The 22,745-nt window shown below is 40.4% G+C and overlaps 1 protein-coding gene across 1 annotated transcript in view; it reads right to left on the reverse strand.

The window, feature by feature from the left end:
* The window catches only part of hgd (homogentisate 1,2-dioxygenase), a 38,556-nt gene that overhangs the window by 9,931 nt on the left and 5,880 nt on the right, over nucleotides 1–22,745 (reverse strand). The window contains exons 3-11 of the mRNA XM_072585282.1: nucleotides 17,809–17,897; nucleotides 14,187–14,292; nucleotides 13,507–13,566; nucleotides 12,809–12,900; nucleotides 12,438–12,472; nucleotides 8,504–8,583; nucleotides 6,589–6,688; nucleotides 4,680–4,804; nucleotides 1,888–1,992 (exon numbers count right to left, since the gene is read on the reverse strand). Of these exons, the coding sequence (XP_072441383.1) occupies nucleotides 1,888–1,992; nucleotides 4,680–4,804; nucleotides 6,589–6,688; nucleotides 8,504–8,583; nucleotides 12,438–12,472; nucleotides 12,809–12,900; nucleotides 13,507–13,566; nucleotides 14,187–14,292; nucleotides 17,809–17,897 (792 nt within the window). The remainder of the gene's footprint in view (nucleotides 1–1,887; nucleotides 1,993–4,679; nucleotides 4,805–6,588; nucleotides 6,689–8,503; nucleotides 8,584–12,437; nucleotides 12,473–12,808; nucleotides 12,901–13,506; nucleotides 13,567–14,186; nucleotides 14,293–17,808; nucleotides 17,898–22,745) is intronic.

Raw genomic sequence — 22,745 nt, forward strand, 5'->3', positions numbered from 1 at the left:
CCTACCTTGTGGTGTCCTACAAGGGTTTGTGCTGAGGCCACAACTTTTCACAATTTATATCAATGAATAAGGTGAAGGGAACGAAGGCATATGATAGCTAAATTCGCTGATGACACCAAGATAGGTAGGAAAGTATGTTGTGAAGAAGACATAAGGAAGTTGCAACGAGGTAAAAACAATCACTGCAGATGCTGGAAACCAGATTCCGGATTAGTGGTGCTGGAAGAGCACAGCAGTTCAGGCAGCATCCAAGTAGCTTCGAAATCGACGTTTTGGGCAAAAGCCCTTCATCAGGAATAAAGGCAGTGAGCCTGAAGCATGGAGAGATAAGCTAGAAGAGGGTGGGGGTGGGGAGAAAGTAGCATAGAGTACAATGGGTGAGTGGGGGAGGGGATGAAGGTGATAGGTCAGGGAGGAGAGGGTGGAGTGGATGGGTGGAAAAGGAGATAGGCAGGTAGGACAAGTCCGGACAAGTCATGGGGACAGTGCTGAGCTGGAAGTTTAGAACTAGGGTGAGGTGGGGGAAGGGGAAATGAGGAAACTGTTGAAGTCCACATTGATGCCTTGGGGTTGAAGTGTTCCAAGGCGGAAGATGAGGCATTCTTCCTCCAGGCGTCTGGTGGTGAGGGAGCGGCGGTGAAGGAGGACCAGGACCTCCATGTCCTCGGCAGAGTGGGAGAGGGAGTTGAAATGTTGGGCCACGGGGCAGTGTGGTTGATTGGTGCGGGTGTCCCGGAGATGTTCCCTAAAGCACTCTGCTAGGAGGCGCCCAGTCTCCTCAATGTAGAGGAGACTACATCGGGAGCAACGGATACAATAAATGATATTTGTGGAGTAAAGCAAGAAAAACTTTGATGGATGTGGAAGGCTCCTTTAGGGCCTTGGAAATCATTTATTGTATCCGTTGCTCCTGATGTGGTCTCCTCTACATTGGGGAGACTGGGCGCCTCCTAGCAGAGCGCTTTAGGGAACATCTCTAGGACACACACACCAATCAACCACACCACCCCGTGGCCCAACATTTCAACTCCCCCTCCCACTCTGCCGAGGACATGGAGGTCCTGGGCCTCCTTCACCGCCACTCCCTCACCACCAGACGCCTGGAGGAAGAACGCCTCATCTTCCGCCTTGGAACACTTCAACCTCAGGGCATCAATGTGGACTTCAACAGTTTCCTCATTTCTCCTTCCCCCACCTCACCCTAGTTCTAAACTTTCAGCTCAGCACTGTCCCCATGACTTGTCCGGATTTATCCTACCTGCCTACCTCCTTTTCCACCTATCCACTCCACTCCACCCTCTCCTCCTTGACCTATCACCTTCATCTCCTCCCCCACTCACCCATTGTACTCTATGCTACTTTCTCCCCACCCCCACCCTCCTCTAGCTTATCTCTCCATGCTTCAGGCTCACTGTCTTTATTCCTGATGAAGGGCTTTTGCCCGAAACGTCGATTTCGAAGCTACTTGGATGCTGCCTGAACTGCTGTGCTCTTCCAGCACCACTAATCCAGAATAAGGAAGTTGCAGACAGATAGAGATAAATTGAGGGACTGAGCAAAAATCTGGCTGATGGACTATAATATGGTATGGTATGTCGTTGTTCAGTTTGGCAGGAAGCATATGAAAGCAGAGTATTTATTAAATGGAGAACAACTGCAGAATTCCAAGGTGGAGAGGGATTTAGGTGTGCTGGAGTATGAGGCACAAAAGCTTAGTGTGCAGCTACAGTAATCCAGGAGGCTAATGGCATGCTATCCTTTATTATGAGAGGAATTGGACATAAATTGAGATGTTATGTTTCAGTTATACTGGGCATTGGTAAGAAGACAGAACAATTGATATGTTACTTGTATTTTATGTACCAAAAAAAGAAGAAAAATACTCACTGCGTGATCAAATGAAACAGAATTAATGACCATGAAGTCTTGCAGATTGTATTTGTAAGGTGTATAGTTTCCATGCCAGGCCACAACATTAAATGGCGAAAAGGCCTAAAAATAATAGATTGAATTTCTTAATCTGCTACAAAATTAGAAATTGCTGAATTAAATTTGAGATTCTGAGTAATTTGATTCGAGAATCTATTGCCCTATTTTTATATAGTAATTCAGAATTATTAAAGTACATTTGCCTTTACTTCAAGTGATTTAGAAAGTAAAAATGAGAAAGTGATGCTTCAGTTGGTCAGATCCCAGCTGGATGACTGCTGAGATAACTGCACAGAGGCCAGTATCCCATCACCAAGTCACCCTTTATTTACAATGTGCACAGCACACCAACTGTGACCAGCCAGTTTGGAATCAGCCCCCTGAACTGAGGGGATTCTAAATCCCTTGTTAATTTTCTTCTCACAGTCTGATAATATTTAATACTTTTGTGAAAATGGGTTTACACAGCTTACAATTAATTCTAGAATCCTATAAACAAACACACATCTTGGCTTCACTTGCTAACTTTGCCATATCCCCATATCCCTTGTTAATTTATTTTTTGGCCTGGATCCAGCTTCCTCAGAGCCAGCTTACAGAGTCAGCTCTCTGACACTCCTGCTTACTTATTTATTTTTTCTTTTTTCTTTGATTTTACCCCGACACTACCGCCTAACTGCAGTAGAGCTGATTAGTCAGCCAGTGTCTTTTGATTGGCCCCAGTTGACAACCCCAATCATGGATCTCGTAGTCAACTAGATCTACCTGGCTCCAATTATTTGTATGGACCAGGCCAGACCCCCTCAAAACATTTCAAGAAAGTAACCCAGACCCTAGCTTTGCTAGTTGTTTTAATTAGGTTTAACACGGCTATTTCTGGAGGGATGTAATTGGTCAAACCACAGTTTCAAACAAAACAGAATTTATTTACAAGATGACTGAATGAAATACAAACAAAAGAGAACAGAGTACCAAATAACTTAATCTTCCAAAAACCCAACAGATTATACTAATTTGATGACGGTGTTCCAAATACCTGCAACAATCCCATAAACACCCCATTGGCATAAAAGGTAAAATCAAACACAAGGGCTTACAGGAGAGATACCAGAGAGAGTGTACCAGCATGGACCTGCTTCTTTGGATCCAGCAGCTTCAAAACTGTCTGACTGCCTTCAATGAACAGTCAGACTGCCAAAAACCCAAATCAAACCAGAGAAAAGCTGAGCTGAGAGAACTGGCCATTCTCCTTTCATTGTACAAGATTTTTTTTTAACTTAAAAGCCTTCTCCCTGGGCCAGTATCAGTTAGCTATAATCAAATTGGCCTTAAAACCCTTAAACTATTCACATGAACAATTTTACATGCTCCCCCATCATAAATGCACCCAGTGGGCACATTTAAATCTAGCCCAATGGTCGACCTTCTACCTCAGGGCCTTTTAACCACATTATCCCTATATCCTTTGATGTCTTTAACATCTGGATATTTATCAGTCTCTGTCTTGAGTATATATAGTGACTGAGCAACCACAGACCACTGGGGTACTGAATCCCAAAGATTCACCATCGTCTGAATGAAGAGATTTCTTCCCATCTCAGTCCGAAATGGCATGCCCCTTATCCTAAGACAGTGTGCCCTTGTTATAAATCCCCCAGCTTTTAGGGAAAATATCCTTTTTTTGCATTTACCCTGCCGAGTCCTTTAAGAATTTTGAATGTTTCATAATATCATCTCTCCTTCTTCTTACCTTTAGAGAATACTAAGACCATAAGATACAGGAGCAGAATTAGGCCTTTTGGCCCATTAAGTCTGCTCCACATTTGATCATGGCTGATAGGTTTCAGAACCTTTCTCCCTGTAACCTTTGATACCCTTACGAATCAAGAATTAGGTTCAATTTCTCCTCTTAACAATCCCACCATCTCCGGAATCAGTCTGGTGAAATTTTGTTGTACTACAGGGTATGTAGGAAATCAAAAACATACACAACACCCCAAATGCAGTCTCACCTACTTGTGATACAATTGCAACAAGGCAGTTTTACTCCTTTACTCAAATCCTCTTGGAATAAAGGCTAAAATACTATTTGTCTTCCTAATTACTTAATATACCAACACATTATTTTTCAGTTCATTGTGAACAAGGATCAGGTCCCTTTGAACATGAACATTTCCTAATCTCTCCCTATTTAAAGAATGTACTGCATTTATGTTTTCCATCTGCCACATGCTTGACCATTCTATTAGCCTGTTCAAATCCCCCTGAAGCCACTTTTCATCATCCTAATAACTCACTTCACCACTCAGTTTGCATCATGAGCAAAACTGAAAATATTATATTTGCTCCCCAATCCAAATCAATCCTATAAATTGTGAATAGCTCCGGCCCAAGCACTAAACATTGTGATACCCCATAGGTCACAGTTTAGCAACTTCAGAGTGAACCTATTTCTACTCTGTTTCTGTCCTTGAATCAATCGTCAATCCATGCCAATATAATAACCAATATCCTATGTGCTTGAGTTTCATTTATTTACCTCTTGTGTGCACCACCTTATCAAAACATCAAATTAACCACATCCACTAGGTACACCACAGAGAAGTTAGTGAACATTGACTTTTCCTGCTCCAAACAGTTCAACTTAACAATGGGAAGACAAATTTGTGCTTCACGTTTAATTTGTTCAGTTTCTGTGTATCCTTATTACACATTCAGTATTTATCACCAAGAATAAGACACACATTTACCTGCTGGGCAGCAAATAACTTGCCCTGGAACTTGCTGATGACAGTGAATCCAGTCGGAACCTTTCGGTTCTCATACCATGCAACAGGAACCTTAAAATCCCTGGGATTGGCAAGACCATTGGCTCCTAATAAAGCAAATGAAATGAGTTTATAGGATTAATGTCATGGATCTTTGAGAATGTAGAAGAAAGTTATCTGACTTGATGTAAGTATTTTCTTCTATTTTAAAGACAAATTCTATTTCCTCAACTCATCAGAAAGAAGACATCTGATACCCCACTATAATTGGAGGAGGATGTACTTCAAGCAGATTAAATTCAAACTTTTTTTGTAACGCTGATGATATTATTAGCACAGGATTTGTTTGTCTCAAGATCATTAAGGATAGAGAAAATAGAAATTACTGGAAAAGCTGAGCAGGTCTGGAAGCATCTGTGGAGAGAAATCAGAGTTAACGTTTCGGGTCCAGTGACATTTCCTCAAAACCGTTCTGAATAAAGGTCATTGTACCTGAAACACTAACTCTGATTTCATTCCACAGATACTGCCAGACTTGCTGAGCTTTGCCAGCAATTCTGTTTTTGTATTTGATTCCCAGCATCCACAGTACCTTCAATTTTTAGTAAGGACAGGGAAAAATCTGGCTCCTGGCAGATAAGGAACTGTTAGAAACATTTTAACTAACCCACCACCATTGAAAAGTCCAGGAATAAACGATTGGAAATCTGTAAAAATCACTTATAAAGATTTCTAAAATCAGTCAATGCAACCAATGAATTCTAGCTAAACAAAAGTGTAATACTGGGGATGCTGGCATTTGAAATAGAAACAGAAATGCTGGAAATACTCGGCCGCACCTGTGGAGAGAAGCAAAGAACAAAGAAAATTTACAGCCTAGGAACAGGCCTTCAGCCCTCCAAGCCTGAGCTGATCCAAATCCAAACCTGTCTAAACCTGTCAGCCAATTCCTAAGCATCTGTGTCCCTCTGCTCCCCACCTACTCATGCATCTGTCCAGACGTACCTTAAATGAATCTACGGTGTCTGCCTCTACTACGTCTACTGGCAACGCGTACCAGACACCTACCATCCTCTGTGTAAAGTACTTGCCACATGTATCCTTAAACATTTCACCTTTCACCTTGAAAGTGTGACCTCTCGTCATTGAATCCTTCACCCTGGGAATCTTATCTCTATCCACCATGTCTATGCCCTTCATGATTTTGTAGACCTCAATCAGATCCCCCCTCAATCTCCTTTTTTTCCAAAGAAAACAATCATAACCTACTCAACCTCTCTTCATAGCTAGCACCTTCCATACCAGGCAACATCCTCGCAAACCTTCTCTGCACCCCCTCTAAAGCATCCACATCCTTTTGGTAATGTGGCGACCAGAACTGTACACAATATTCTAAATGCGGCCAAACCAATGTCTTGTACAATTTTAACATGACCTGCCAGCTCTTATACTCAATATCCCATTCCAATGAAGGTAAGCATACCATATGCCTTCTTGACCACTCTACTCACCTGTGCACCAACCTTCAGGGTACAGTGGACCTGAACTCCCAGATCTCTCTGCTCATTAACTTTTCCCCAGGCTCTTCCATTTACTGTAAACTGTATAACATTTATAGCAGAATTAACATTTCAGACCTGTTCTGAAGAAGGGTTATCAAACTCAAAATGTTAACTCTGTTTTCTCTACACAAGTGCTGAGTTTCTCCAGTATTTCCAGTTTTTGATTAATATTTTAAGTCAATGGACTACCAGGTGATGCCTAATTTGCTGAGTATTTCCAATTCTTCTACCTACAACCCTGGTATGTTTGCCCCACATACATGTGCCACAATGTCACTGAGAATGGGATTTGTTAAAGGCTAGGATATATTGCCATGTAAAATCTTCACCGATTGGTCCAAGATCAGGCAACTCAAAATGGCTTGCAAATATCTCCAAGATGTAACCTCGTGTCTCTTCAAAAACCTGCACACTGAAATGCATCCCTTGCTGAAAGAAAAAAAAATCAGAAATGTGTCACTATATTTTCTAGATATTAGTGATTATTTTTCATACAAGCTATTATAATGTATGTCATGCAGATAAACTTCTCTAATTAAAAAAAATATATCAATAATCTTTCTGAAAACAGAAAAGGTTACAAAAGGAGATTGTCATTGTGTGCAACTGAACTAATTGTATTAAAATTAGAATAGCATGTGAAATGTGACCTTTTTAACCTTTATGTTACTAACTAGTTTCTATATGTAGGGTGAACAGCACCTGAAGCTAGCTCCATAATTTTAGAGATAAAAGCACCACATTCTTGAAGAATGCTACTTCTCCTATTAGGTCTTTTAAATTATATTGGATTTAAATGCAACCATTTGTTGTCAATTCATATCTTTTAAAAATTAAATGTTCTTTCTCAGACTGGAGGATCATGGACAATGTTATTCCTGAAGATTCAATGGTACATCTGCTGTTTTTTTATATATAAAAATGACATGGACTTGAACATTTAAAAATTTGCCAATGATACCAAACATGGAGGTGTGGCAATCAGTGAAGGTGATGTCAGTCAAGTGCAATAGGGTATTGATAGGCCAGAAAAATGGGCAATGTGGAATTTAATGGGAAGAAGTCTAAGGTGATGCATTTTGGCAAAAAGGTGGAGAAGTACAATACAAGCTAAATGACACAGAGACAGAGGGAGTGGGGATTCATGTACCTAGACCTATGGGGTGACAGGACATGCTGAGAGCAGTTAGCAAGATAGGTGGGATCTTGGTATTCACAAGTAAAAGTACAGAATACAAAAGTAGGCACGCTATTCTGAGCCTTGACTACAACTGTACTTTTGGATTTAGTTAGTATCAACATATTTTAGGAAGCATAAACAAGTTTTTGAGAAGGTGCACAGAATGGTTCCAGTGATGAGATGTTTAACTATGAGGTAAGTTGGTGAAGGTATAGTTATTCCCCTTGGAACAAAGGGGAGCTCTGACAGAGATAAAAAAGATTTTGACAGGATAAAGACCTAAGATTTTGGGTTAGAGGTGCAGGGGCATGTGAGGAAGAATGTCTTTTGTGCAGAGATTAGTCACGACTTCAAATTTGTGCTTGTAAGACTAGTGGAAGCAGGGATGATCAGTGCTTTCAAATAGAGATTGAACCTGCAGGGCTTTGGGAATATCAGGAAGAGTGGGACTGATGATCTTGATGAGCTGAATGCTGTCCTGGTGTGGAGTACCAGTATGGAGTGGATTTTCAACTCCCAACTAAGTTGGGAGTAAGGGCATCTCAGAATTCCACGAATTTTAGAATGCACTCTGATTTACAAAGGACAGGAGATAGGGAATGAGAAACACACTCACCTGTATTAAATGGCCCTTTTAGCTCCTATTGTTAACAGGTCTGGGAGCATAAGAGTGCAGCTTTTGAAAGTGAACTCATACAGTTTGTGCTTAGCTGTTGGGTTCCAAACAGGGGAAAATGGAAGTGTTTTCAATGCAACGATTGCATTAGGACCTGGTGAATCTTGTGCTAGATTGTTTGAAGCACCTCTCACTTTGCCCTGCTTATCAACTTTTATGAGCATTGATTCTGCTGGGACTCCAAGGCACCACCTACTCTCACCATCACGGCTGGCTTTGCTAGTTACGTTCTGCAGGCAGTTCCTACCTCCTGGAGATTCACAACATCATGAAATGAGCTCTAGCTATTAAGGCATTTACATTTTAAAATGGTGTTGTCAGAGTGATACAGCAGTGGCATGGGGTTGGGCTGAGAATCATCTAGGTGTCAACTTCTGGCCTCTCTTACCTGAATCACACAAATCTCATTAGGTTCAACCAGCATCTTTCCAAACTCCGTTGTAATCAGCAGGTTCCCTTTCTGGGGCACTGCAATCAAACAGGTATCTAATTAAAATCAACAGGCTTTAAAGAAAAAGCCTATGTTATATTTCCTATTGTCAGTTTTGGAGAACTATGAACATATGAACTTAGGAGCAGACGTACATCAATCAGAGTTAAAAATCACACAACACTAGGTGACAGACCAACAAGTTTATTTGGAAGCACTAGCTTTCGGAGCGCTGCTCCTTCATCAGATGGTTGTCACATCAATCAGTACCTCAATAAGTTCGTAGCTGGTCTATTTGTGTTCCAAATTCTACATTCACATTTACCTTTGATAGCCCTTGAGTGCCCTGCTTGAAAAGAATCTATCCACCTTTATCTTAAAAATATTTGATGACCCTGTCTCCACCATCCTCTGAAGGCACAGAGTTCCAAAGTTACATAACCCTCAGGGTAAAGAATTCTCCTCATCTCTGTCTTAAAGGGTGGTCCCTAATTTTAGAATCAGTATTATTTTACTCCTCAACTCTCCCATTTTTCTTTTCCTGAGTATCATTCAGCAATCATCAAAAAATGAAAAATTGTTTAAAAAAAACTGAAATCAGCAGGTGGAATGGTAAGGCTTTCATATTTTCTTGTAATTGTCATTCTCTATCATGCCATTCTGTCCAGTAAACACATAGATGATTAATATTCTGTGCCAGGGCGAAATGTGGGACTACACCTGGAAAATGTTTACAAAAACTACTTTTGTTCTTTATTTTATTATGTAATGTAGGGAAAACTAGCAAGGTCAGAATCTGCAGCCATTTTTATTTCCCCTTCAGTGCCTTATTTGGCCATTTCTAGGAAGAGTCAACTACATTGCTGTGGATCTGCAGTGACATGTAGCCCAGACCAGATAAAGAAAGCAGATTTCTTCTAAAGAACCTTAGTGAACCATATGGGTTTTTACAGTGGTAGCTGTCATGGTCATCAAGACTAACTTTATATTCCCTAGAGGATTAGTTTAGGCCTCTGGCTTATTAGTCCAGTGACATTACAACTTTGCTATAATTTCTCCCTTTTAGCATTGTGTAGAGTCATCACAGACAAAAATAGACTGAACATTAGCTACATTTTTTGGGATGAAAAGGGATAAAGCTCATTGGGTTAAGTTAAACTAGCACAAGATTAACATGAGGGAAAGATGGGAAGAAAACATTAGCTAGATGTGAAAATTATTTACATGCTGGGTTGATAAATTAGCAATTAAATATAATCTGACTTTGAATAAAAGAAAGTGCGAACACTGAGGTTCCATGGAATAACAGTCATGAGCTCAAAAAGGCATTTAATAAAGATTGGAGATGACGAAATAAATTAATGAGAGGTGTAAAAGGTATTGTTCTTTAGTAGAACTTGTCATATAGGCAGTGTAGCAGAAGTTCACCAGGCTGATACTGGTGGTAGCAGAACTGTCTTATGATGATAAATTGGTTTGACTTGGATCAATTTTTACTTGAGTTTGGAATGATAATCTTAAGATCTTAGGATGCAGTCCATTAGGACCTGGGAAGCAGTTCACAGAGTATTTACTGGTCTGAAACCTGGAATGGGCAGGTTGTCTTATGAGGAGAAGTTGGACAGGCTATAGGCCTGTATCCACTGGAGTTTAAAAGGGTAAGGGACAGCTTGACTAGAACATAGAAACTCCTGAGAGATTTTGACAGGGTCCATATGGAAAGAATGTTTCCTCTTGTAAGAGAATCTAGAACTGAGGACCACTACTTAAAATTAAGAGTGACAAGGAGAATTATTTTCTCAGAAAGATCATAGATGTTTGGAATTCACTTCCTCTAAAGCAGTAGAAGCAGAGACTTTGAATGTTGTTGGACAGACATAAATTCTTGGTAAGCAAAGAGGTGAAAATTAATTGAGAGTAGGTAGGAATGTGGAGTAATTGGATCAACCATGATCTTAGTGAGTGGAGGAAAAGGCTCAAGGGGTCCACTGGCTTACTTTTCATTTTACCTAGTCATGCAATATTGGCAGTCCTGGCTGGCCAGCATTTATTGCCCACCCCTAGTTGCCTTTGAGAAGATGGTGGTGAGCTGCATTCTTGAACTGCTGCAGTCTATGCCCTGTAGGTAAATCCACAATATTGTTTGTGAGGCAATTCCAGGATCTTGATGCAGTGGCACTGAAAGAACATCAATATATTTCCAAGGTTGAATGGTGAGTGGCTTGGAGGGAACTTGCAGGTCCCCTTTATTTTCTGCCCTTGACCTTCTGGATGGTAGTGTATGCGGGTTTGAAAGGTGCTGTCTGAGGAGCCATGGTAAATTTCTGCAGTGCATCTTATGGGTAGTACACACTGCCACTTCTGAGTGTCGGCAGTTGATGGACTAAATGTTTGTGAACGTGATGCCAGTCAAGAGGACTGCTTTGTCCTGGATGCTGTCAAGCTCATTGTTGTTGGAGCTGCCCATCCAGGCAACCTAGCAGTATTCCATCACACTCCTGAATTTGCCTTGTAGATGGTGAACAGACTTTGAAGAGTCAGGAGGTGAGTTACTTGCCCCGATATTCCTAACCTCTGACCTGCTCTTGTTGCCACTGAGTTTATATGGCCTTTATAATTAAGGTCAACATTCAATTTGTCCTCCCTACTATCTGCTGAACTTGGATGCTAACTATTTTGTGATGTCATGGATAAGGACTCCCAAATTCTTCTGTTCCTTAGCTTTCTGCAGTCTTCCTCCATTTAAGTAATAGTCAGCTCCATAAGTCTCTCTGCCAAAGTGCAAAGCCTCACATGCTGGGCCACGAGGTTGCAAATTGTGCTGGAGTATGATTCTGCTGCTGGTAGTGACCAGAGCACTTCAGACGCCCAGTCTTGACTTGCTAGATTTGTTCAAAGTTTATCCCATTTAACATGGTGATTGCGCCACAACACATCGGAGGGTTTTCTCAATGTGAAGACAGAACTTTGTCTCCACAAGGACTGTGCGATGATCACCCTTACTAACACTTTCATGGATGGAGGATGGATGCATTTATGGCAGACAGATGGGTGAGGTTGAGATCAAATATGTTTCTCCCCTCTTGGTTCTCTCACCACGAGCCACAGACCCAATTTAACAGCAATGTCCTTCACATCAGTTTGGCCAGCTTGATCTGTATTGGTGCTGCTGAGCCAGTCTTGGTGATGAACATTAAAGCTTTAATTTTATTGTATTGCGAATACAGGGATAGGATTTGGCTGTCTCTGTTTTGTACCAATGGCCACTTTATTATCATCCTTTATACTTCTTTGTTAAATTTTCCTTGATAAAAGTATTCTCACTCTCTTTATATGATTCTGCTGAGTTTTTAATCAATTCTTCAGCTTGGGGGTGTTGGTTTGATTTCAAAATTGAAGGAACACTTCTCTGAAACATTGTACCAGCTTTGATCGTTAGTGAGAAATTTCCTTTCCCTTGTAGGCTAAATATGAATCCAAGTGTTAATGGTAAAGGGGGCAGAACTAATTCCACAGTAATTTCTACAGTGAATCCAGGATGGATGTTGGAGTCTGAAATTAGTTACTTGGTCTTCAATAAAATGGTACATGCATGCCTTGTTTGATTTATTTCTTAGATTCATATTCCGCTACACATCAACAGAAAAGCTGCTACTTAAATACATTCCATGCACTCTCAAGCAATGCTGCTTTCTAACATTGATTTTGTTCTAGGGGTCCCACCAGTAGAAGGCGCAAATTCATGGAATGCGTGACTGATCCTACCTTCTGAGGATGCTTTAATATTAAGTTTCGGAGGCGGTGTTTTTGGAATCCATGGCAAAATCATTTCTTTCAAGTTAAGATAATTTGGCAAAGTGTATGAACTGACTTTTCAAAGGGTCTTACCTACCTAGAAGGAAATCTCCATCTGAATTATAAAAAGACCTGAAATACAAAATGTAAACATTAGAGGACTTCAGAATTTCATCAATTTAAGTAGGAAATTACATTGAAATACAAGGTTTTAATAGCTTAAAATGAGATTGGGACAAAAAAGTTATATTCACTGGCAGACCAATTTTTTAGTCTGGTATTTTGATGAGAAACTCTTAATCAAAACTAGGACTTAGGCCTCAGATTAAATCCACAAAGGTGGCATGGTATCCAACAACAGTTAAACGTGAGAAATAACAAAAACAAGGATTCATTTCCTTTAATATCACAGAAAAAGGTAGAAAACAAGGTATATGACAGAAAATGTTCTTAAAGGTAGTAACATACTTATTCTCCATTGATGTGTTGCAAGCATAGATGTGAATAGCCAACCCATTTCGGGATCTGACATCTCCAGCTCCACATAATGTATGTAATCCCTGGTGAAAAAGAATATCATTCAACAGATGTGCTGCCAAAAGGAAATAGATGGTACACTGGAATGGACAGTTTATTCCTGGTCTAAGAACAAACTCATAACTGACTGAATGATAAAATCAATGTGGAGGATTTGTTTGTGCTAAAATAAAATTAACAACTAGTAGTTTCCTAAAACATATTCACTTTAATTTGCTCCAAAGAACATAAATAAGAACGGCCATCACATGTATTCTTTAATTAAACTGCATTGTCTTTAATAAATTGAGAGACATGAGTGTGCAATAATTCACAGGATTCTATTTACATACGATACTTATATCTGTCTGGTCTATACTCGAAGACCTATTTGACCACTGCTGTAGTAACCTTGCTGAAATCCGCCTGAAGTTACATAGCAGGCACCTGCCGCTCACGGTATGATTCAAATGAAGCTCAAGACCCAATTCTAACCAGAACTCAGCAACCTGAGTAGCATTTGCTCCATTCCCAGTCCATGTTGGCAGTCCAGCATGTTTCAGTTTCCAGTCTATTAATGATATATCCCTCGACATTATGTAAACTTGCAGGTGGAGAGACAATCAAAAGCAAAATAAAAGCAGTCTTACTGTTACAAAGTCAACCATCTTCTCTGATGCTTTGTGAATTTTAAATGGAAGCCATCTAAGCTAGAAGCAAGATAAAAGAAATTGCATGAGACAGATTTTATTTCAAAGCTGAGGCTGTACACTACAGGTGACCTGCCACTTTTTCAGACATTTCTTAGAACACTTTGAAGTTCTGCCAAGATCAAAAGAATCAAAAATGTGTTCTGTAAAATCAACTAAAATCTTCCAATTTATAGTTATTAAAAGCACAAGAAATTTCTGCGTTTAGTAAATACCAGGAGCTTCTATTTAACTAATCAGTTCCCCAATGTCGTATTAAATGTATCAAGTGGAAAAATGAATTGGTTTTGGTGGCATTAATCTAAATGGCATTGCAATTACCTGTTATTAACTGGTCTGTCCTCAGCAAATTTGTCTCCCTTCATTAAGATATTAGTAACATAAAATGTTCAGCTCATAGCTGAGTTATCAGTACAAGCAAACATGGTTTTATTCCAAAGTTATGTTGAAAAGATTGAACATACATCTTTGCCAATATTTAGCTACGATGTGCAACACCCAAGACTGTTTGATTAGTAAGATAAATTGTGCCTTTTATAGAAAAGCTGAAATCTTTTAAAAATGTGGCCCAAATATTCTTATGAGTGGATTATTGAAACTTGATGAAGAAATATTGTTACCTGGTTGGGATCAGGGTTGATTTCATCCCAATTGTAGGACAGATTTCCCTGGGGTATGGAATTGAAGGGCTTGTGAAGAACTGAAGGTACAATGCGATAAAACCAACTACCAAGAAAAGAACAGAAAGAAACTAATTAAAATTGAATCAATGCGCAGTTGATTAATACCCATATTGCCAAATATGGTCAAAATGAAGTTAATGTGACCTATAGGTAGCTTCACCTAGATGGCAGGTAAGCCAAATTTGCAATGGGACTGTCTCTAGTTAATTTGAGTAAATGACTGGGACATGGAAGTAGGTCAAGAAAATTTAATTTGTTCTGCACTATATGGAAGAGTTTAAGCAACAGTGAAGAGCAGCGTTTAAAAGGCTCACATATTTCACTCTAGAGCAACTTCTACAGGTGGAGGAAAAGTTATTTAACTGTGCATAAAATCTGAGCAATAATACTTCAGCTCAAGGTAAACATTCAAAATCTCCCAAAGTGGGTACCAAAGAAATGCAGCCATATCTGCAGTTAAGGTCCTGTCTGCACTTAAAGCATAATTGCAAGCTGGGCACAGGCTAGTGCAGTCATCATGGCTCCCTGTAACTGACTTCAAATGATCAAAAGGCTTACTGGTAAAGGAACAGGAGAACATAAATTCTCACCCTAACATACACATTTTTCCAGTTAAACCCACCAGAACTGACATACACCCAGAATGAAAGCTCCCATGTGTTTTGTGAGTTATTGTTAAAGTATCAAGTATGGATTAACACAGATCTTGTATTGTTTAAACTGGATAGTATCCTTTTCAGCCATTGGGAGTGGTGGCCATGGAATAAGTTTGAATCTCTTCTCTGAGATTAACAGGTTTCTCAATAGGGTCACTAGTCATTAATGCAGAGAATAGTCAAAGATCTCCAAAGAGTCATCACCCTAATTTTTTTTTATTTTTAAAAATGCTGAAAAAGGTTTTAGATTAATACAAGCATTACTTTATTGCAGCCATTAAGTACTTGCCAAAACTCTATTTTGTTCCTTTTCATAATTAATTTCCTTTTGATAAATTTCATAAACTTGTTTCCTAAATTAAATATTAAATTAAATTAAAGTGATTAGGCATTAAGTTACCTTGCTGCCTTATTTTTGGCTCTGTTCCTGAACGTACTACCAAACTCCCACTCATTGGGAGTAAGGCAGTGAGACAATATTCTTAACACAACAAAGCACAAATATAATTTTGTAATTACAATGGATCATAAATTCATAATAATTTCTTTTACATCTTTCAGGTCACCTGTGAAGATCTATTACATGCTTTGGAAGCTTCACTAAATTGATGTGCTGAATTTGCATGATCAATGGAGTTTTTAACTATTTGAATAATTGGAATATTAGAATCTGAGAGAGGTTGCTGAGGAAATAGCAGAGGCATTGGTTGAGATCTTTCAAGAGTCACTGGAGTCAGGAAAGGTCCCAGATGATTGGAAGATGGCTGTAGTAACCCCCTTGTTCAAGAAAGGATCAAGGCAAAAGATGGAAAATTATAGGCCAATCAGCTTAACCTCGGTTGTTGGTAAAATTCTAGAATCCATCATTAAGGATGAGGTTTCTAAATTCTTGGAAGACCAGAGTCTGATTAGAACAAGTCAACATGGATTTAGTAAAGGGAGGTCATGCCTGACAAACCTGTTGGAATTTTTTGAAGAGGTAACAAGTAGGTTAGACCAGGGGAACCCAGTGGATGTGGTCTATCTGGACTTTCAAAAGGCCTTTGATAAGGTGCCACACGGGAGACTGCTGAGCAAGGTGAGGGCCCATGGTGTTCGAGGTGAGCTGCTGGGATGGATTGAGGATTGGCTATCTAACAGAAGGCAGAGAGTTGGGATAAAAGGTTCTTTTTCAGAATGGCAGCCGGTGACGAGCGGTGTCCCGCAGGGTTCGGTGCTGGGGCCACAGCTGTTCGCATTATATATTAATGATTTGGATGAGGGAACCGGGGGCATTCTAGCGAAGTTTGCCGATGATACAAAGTTAGGTAGACAGGCAGGTAGTACTGAGGAAGTGGGGAGGCTACAGAAGGATCTAGACAGGTTGGGAGAGTGGTCCAGGAAATGGCTGATGGAATTTAACGTGAGCAAGTGCGAGGTCTTGCACTTTGGCAAAAAGAATATAGGAATGGACTACTTTCTAAATGGTGAGAAACTTAATAAAGCCAAAGCACAAAGGGATCTGGGAGTGCTAGTCGAGGATTCTCTAAAGGTAAACATGCAGGTTGAGTCTGTGATTAAGAAAGCGAATGCAATGTTGTCTCTTATCTCAAGAGGGTTGGAATATAAAAGCAGAGATGTACTACTAAGACTTTATAAAGCTCTGGTTAGGCCCCATTTGGAGTACTGTGTCCAGTTTTGGTCCCCACACCTCAGGAAGGACATACTGGCACTGGAACGTGTCCAGCGGAGATTCACACGGATGATCCCTGGAATGACAGGTCTAGCATATGAGGAACGGCTGAGGATACTGGGATTGTATTCGTTGGAGTTTAGAAGATTAAGGGGAGATCTAATAGAGACGTACAAAATAATACATGGCTTTGAAAAGGTGGATGCTAGAAAATTGTTTCTGTTAGGCGAGGAGACTAGGACCCGTGGACACAGCCTTAGAATTAGAGGGGGTCATTTCAGAACGGAAATGCGGAGACATTTCTTCAGCCAGAGAGTGGTGGGCCTGTGGAATTCATTGCCACGGAGTGCAGTGGAAGCCGGGACGCTAAATGTCTTCAAGGCCGAAATTGATAGGTTCTTGTTGTCTAGAGGAATTAAGGGCTACGGGGAGAACGCTGGCAAGTGGAGCTGAAATGCGCATCAGCCATGATTGAATGGCGGAGTGGACTCGATGGGCCGAATGGCCTTACTTCCACTCCTATGTCTTATGGTCTTATGGTCTTAAAATATTTGTAAAATCATAATAGACTTTTTAAAAAAAAACACATCTTGTTGATTTTTTTGTCTAGCACAAATCAGGACAATTCACAAGAATACCAATTTAAGGGCGAAAAACAACATTAATATGGTATGACAGGATAATGTTAATTGGTTGACTGGTGGACTCTGCCTAATAGAGGTATTAACCATGGAGAATGCACCAAATAATGACAATTGACAAAACAAAGAATTGAATGACATTCATCTAGTTTGTTGAGCTGAAAGAGACACAAAACATGTTTCAACTCAACAAACTAGATGTCAATCTTACTCTGTTTCATTAATCAGGAAAGGACATTGACTAATCAGAGTCAACCTACCTCATTTAAAATTTAAACAAGCCTAGCAATTAACTCTCAATCATCATTCACATTGTCAATACACTTATCAACCAGTGTCTACTGGTTGACTGATCAGCTGTCTTCACTCATATCTTATTAATGTTGTTTTTCCCTTAAATTGGCATTTCTTGTAAACTGACTTGATGGGTGCATGATGAAAAGTTTCTACGTGTGTCTTTTTTGGCAGTACTTAAGTTCTGTACTACTAAACAACTATTTATAATAGTTTTATGAGATTACATAAGAAAATTAATGTCACCATATGACAAGTATGGAATATTCTTAGCTATACCCTAAAATCAATGTTACCTCCTCTTATTGTTGTATCTTGGACAGGTGAAGGCTGAACCAGAGAGCTGTTCAGCATACAAACCATAAGGACAAATCTGTGGATTATTCTGAAATATTAAAAAAAACTGAAATGTCATTATTTAATTATTCACTTGAAAGATTATTCCCTTTGTGGCTGTTATTAACAATTGAAAATCTGCATCATTTCGTATACAAACACTCATTGTCAATAAATATGGACAGCCTCCATCATTCACACCAGCACACTCCAAATTGTTCTGAATTTTAAAGATACGTTTCATCAATTTGGTTGGTTTCTGTTTGATCTCAAAACATTCCATTGAGGAGTAAAAGTTTAATTATGTTGTCGTAAATGCCAAACAAATGAAAATGGTGTTGGTATTTGGGCATCAAAATCAGAATCTTATGGGATAGGGGCTATGGAAAAAGTTGTGGCAGAATTACAAGAGAGGTCCTGCAATACCTAGCTTGACAATGGGACCAATGTGCTGCACTTTTTAACTGAATTCTGGGTGTTGAGATATGATTCTCACGAGGAAGTGGTGATTTGCCTACTATGAGGGATTATTATTGAGAATCATAAAGTCATACAGTACAGAAGAGGCCCTATGGCCCATAGCATCTATACTGCCAACTTAATCATCTTATTAACTGCAGATCTCACCTCATTAACATGTAGTTTCCAATTTTGCCACCCCACCGGGAACAATCTAGACATAAGTATTCTCAACATGAAAGTCAGAACAGGTAGCTGGCAACCTTAGCTGCCTGCTGCTGTTTAGAACCTCCATATTGGTCACCACACAACAGCATCTCAGGACATGATCCATGGACACCAGCCACATGCACCCCTCATCTATGCACATTGGCATCCAATTTTTGCCAATCTTTCAGGATCCTCATGGCACCTCTCTGACCAACTTGTAGGATAATTGGAAGTATCCTATTGCAAGGCATACCAATAACTAGTATTGAAAAGGTTGATGCAAGATAATTCTGTATGCAGGGACATGGATCCAATCCAGCTCACGGATTGGATCAGGCTGCATCTCAGGGCTGCTCACTTGTTGTCTTAGCAGTCGTTCAGTTAGAGCCTACTGCATTGATGTCTTTGTTCTTTGTTATGTCTTGCCTTGCCGTGCTTATTAGTGCAGTCACATAACCGTGGTTCTCGCCTTGCAAGTCAACAATCCTCGGTCACGGGAGTACACATCTTGCTGTAAGGCACCATGTTATGTCAATCTCACACCTGCACTGTGTGCCAGCACCTATGGAGTAAACATGCTCAGAAGTCCAGTTGGGCTGTTCTTGATCAAGTAGTCTGTGCCTCTGCTGCCTAGGGAGTGAGCTGCAGTCAGTCCTGTGGCTCCATAATGCGCAGGCCAGGCAGTAGGGCTGATGCACTCAGGGAAATATACAGCCATCTGGAGTCTGGACACTTCCTGTCTACAGCTGTCCTACTAGATCAGGTAATCAGGTAGCTAATGAAATGTTTGCCCATTTTTTCAAGGGAATTGGAGTATAAGAGTGAGGAAGTATTACCGTAACTGTACAAGGTGCTGGTGAGACCACAGCTGGAATACTGTAAATGGTTTTGGTCCCTTAAGGTAGAATATTATTTCATTGGAGTAAATTCAAGGAAGATTCACTAGGATAATCTGTTTGGAGGAAATGCATTAAGAGCAAAGACTAAAAAGGTTGGGACCCTACTCACTGGAGTTTAGAAGAATGAGGGGTGATCTCATTGAAACATGAAGAATTTTTAAGGGGCTTGACAGTCTACATGTTAAGAAGACATCTCCCCTCATGGGAGAATCTAAGACCTGAGGGCAGAGTCTCAGTATAAAGGGACACCAGTGTAAGACTGAGATAAGGAGGAATTTCTTTTCTCACAAGATTCTAAGTCTTTAGAACCTCTTGCCACAGAGAGCTATGGTGACAGAGTCCTTGTGTATATTTAAGGCTGAGATAGATATATAGAATCTTAGTCAGTTGGGATCTGAAGGATTATGAGGAAAAGGCAGGAAAGTGGAGTTGAGGCTGAGATGAGATCAGCCATGATTCTATTGAATGGTGGTGCATGCTTGAGGGGCCAAATGGCTTAAACCTGTTTCTAATTCTTATGGTCTTACAAAACCAACCAATGATCAAATGCTTGGGATAGCTAAGTCCCCACAACGTAGCTGCAGTTCCTGTAACCTCTGGCCTAAGATGGTCATTGTAACTCAAGTACAATGCATCTGTCATTCCTGTACCTCCCTGTGCATGTGGGTAAAGTTCCTGATTGTCAACACCATAGTGCCGTCTCCTGCCTGAAGTGAAGCAGTCTAGTTTCTGACGGACCTCCAAGTGCCTGGGGGATTTTTTTTCCTTGTCTTATGCAGAGATGTCAGAGTGAGATGTTCAACAAATTGTGCTCCCACTTTTTCCAAGTCTGACATTTGCACCGAGGGGTCGCTATCTCAGCTGGTGGGGGTGCAGGAAGCAGGCTTGCTGATGCTGCCATACACTCATTCTCTGAGGTTGTGGAGGTAGCCTCTGGTGGAGCAGTCTGTTTCACCCCTAGAACCATGTACATCCTGCTGGTCCCTGCACGATACAAAGAGAGAGAGAAGGCATGATGGTCATTGTTTAGAAGATAAGTGCACTGAATGACACTGACAGCTGGGTTACTGTGAGAATTACAGTGGAATGAAGAATGGTACTTACTTGGTTGGCAGGGCATGGATCACTTGCCAACCTCACAGGAGGTTCTGGTGTCTCTTGTGGGTGAGGAGCATAATGTTGGCACCTGTCCATCTGAGATTGTGAGATATCTTGGCTACTAATGATGGTGCTGGTGCTCAGAAGGTAGTGAAGTGTTCTGTAGCAGTGAGTCAGCAGTACTGAGGTTATGTGGAGCTATTGGTATGGGAGGTGCATGACAATGAGTGAGAGCTGCTGATGCAGGCAGTAGTGACATTGCCAGAGCATGGGCCTTAGTGGAAGGTGGGTACAGTAACTGTGGTAGAGTAAGTATAAGGTAACAGAGAAAGAAGAGTGTGGCACTTACCCTGACAGAGTGGAATGCTCATTGACTTGTTTGTGGCACTGCTTGCCATTCCTCCAGATTGAGGCAGCCACATAGACCTAGGTGGCACCCTTGAACCTGGATGACAGCTTGTAGTGGTGTGGCCTCCTCTGCCAGTGCTTCTGGAAAACAATGTTCCTCGTTCACAACATTCTGTCCACCAGGATCTCTAGGTCACTGTTGAAGTACTGTATCTCCTTTTCCCTCTTCTCTGATATCTTCTGAATGATTGTTCATCACTAAGCAGGGCAGCTTTGGAATGCCAGTGCTAATTCTGGTGTGTAACAGCCTTTTAAAGATGGTGCAATGGCCAAGGGTGCTGGTCTTTCAGTCGATACCTGGTGAGCGGCAAGTCCTTCCAGGAATGGCACATGGGAAGATGGGGATAGAGTCAGATGAGAGAGACATTGTGGGTTGGGGATAGGCTGGGTTGGGTGCAGAGACTCAAGTCTCCTTGAAGTAGTAGCCAGGGTGGCTCTGGGAATCAATCTCCTTTTGTGAATTAATGCCAGAAAATAAATTTAAACCCTCAAAAACACTCTTGAAATTGGCTCCGGTCCATTTTCGGATCTTGACACAGCTCACATGCTGTCAGGAAAATGTCTTGCTGCCTGGCGAAGTGAAGATAAGCTTGAAGATAACATCCTTGATTGGCTGCCTGCTGCTTCCAAGCTGTTGGACCTGCTGGTGTACCACTGGGAAAAAATACTTGGAGACATGGAAGTATTGGGCAGCTGATCTAATGCTCATTTTTCCAAATGACCTTGCACCCCACCTCGAAATCCACCTGTACAGCCGTGGGAATACCCAGACCCTTAACTCCATTGCTTTCTCAATAAACACTGAATATTTAGACCTGCTGAATATTTCAAGCATTTTTTTTGTGTTTCTTTTCATTTCAGATATCCACCCTTTTTTACTTCGACATTACCTGATTTCTGAAGACTATCACGTATTTAAAAAGGCTATGTTAATCAGCAATAGTAGGCATAAAATATGTTTGACATTAGCCATTTGGTATGCAGCTTTTCTCACTTTCCTGAGGAATAGAGAAATTGATGACAGCATTTTCCCTGGCCCAGCAGGTCACTTATTGCAAAGGGGATTTTAGGTTTGATGGAACATCTGTTGAAACACTTCTTTAATATCTCAAAGCTAGTATTAACTTGCTTTTATCATTCAATGTGCACAATAATTTTTTTTTATTGTGGTTGCATTTTCAAATTGATTGCTGATTATTTTCTGAGTTTGATTTTATTGGAAAAACATGAGAAGCATCTACTCAGTTTACAAAATGCATCATGAAGTTCCCTATTGGAGATTCAAGTGTACAAAATATTGTGTATTGCCTGAATTGTTCCTAGTTCTTATTATTTGCAGATCTAGTGAATGGGAAGGAATCTTGGAAAAAAAACATTCTGCAGTTAAAGAAAGCATGTATGGTCATCATTTATAGAATTCTATGATTTAATATGGATCAGTGATACACCATAATAAGGAGACAAAAGAGAACAACGACATAGCATTCTTATAAGGTAACAACATTAATCATCATCACTGCAGCAACAGCATTATCACTTTCATTCTGAAGAGTATGGCAGTGAAAATAAAAATGAAAAACATTCAAATGTTAAAAATCTGAAATAAAAACAGAAAATGATACATGTTGTGGGTCATTCTGTGGACAGCTCAAAGAAAAAGTCATGTTTCAAACATGTATACTTGTAGCACATTGAGATCATTTCGACCACTGAAAGATGGGTTGGTGCCTCAGCAGGATCTTGCAAAATGCACTGAAGTGTTATTTTTAATAAGATCAAGCCTACAGGTAGGGCTTGAATCATTGGACTGGCTGTGCAGATAA

This window comes from Chiloscyllium punctatum, chromosome 15 (assembly GCF_047496795.1).
Source record: "Chiloscyllium punctatum isolate Juve2018m chromosome 15, sChiPun1.3, whole genome shotgun sequence".
Classification (NCBI taxonomy): domain Eukaryota; kingdom Metazoa; phylum Chordata; class Chondrichthyes; order Orectolobiformes; family Hemiscylliidae; genus Chiloscyllium; species Chiloscyllium punctatum.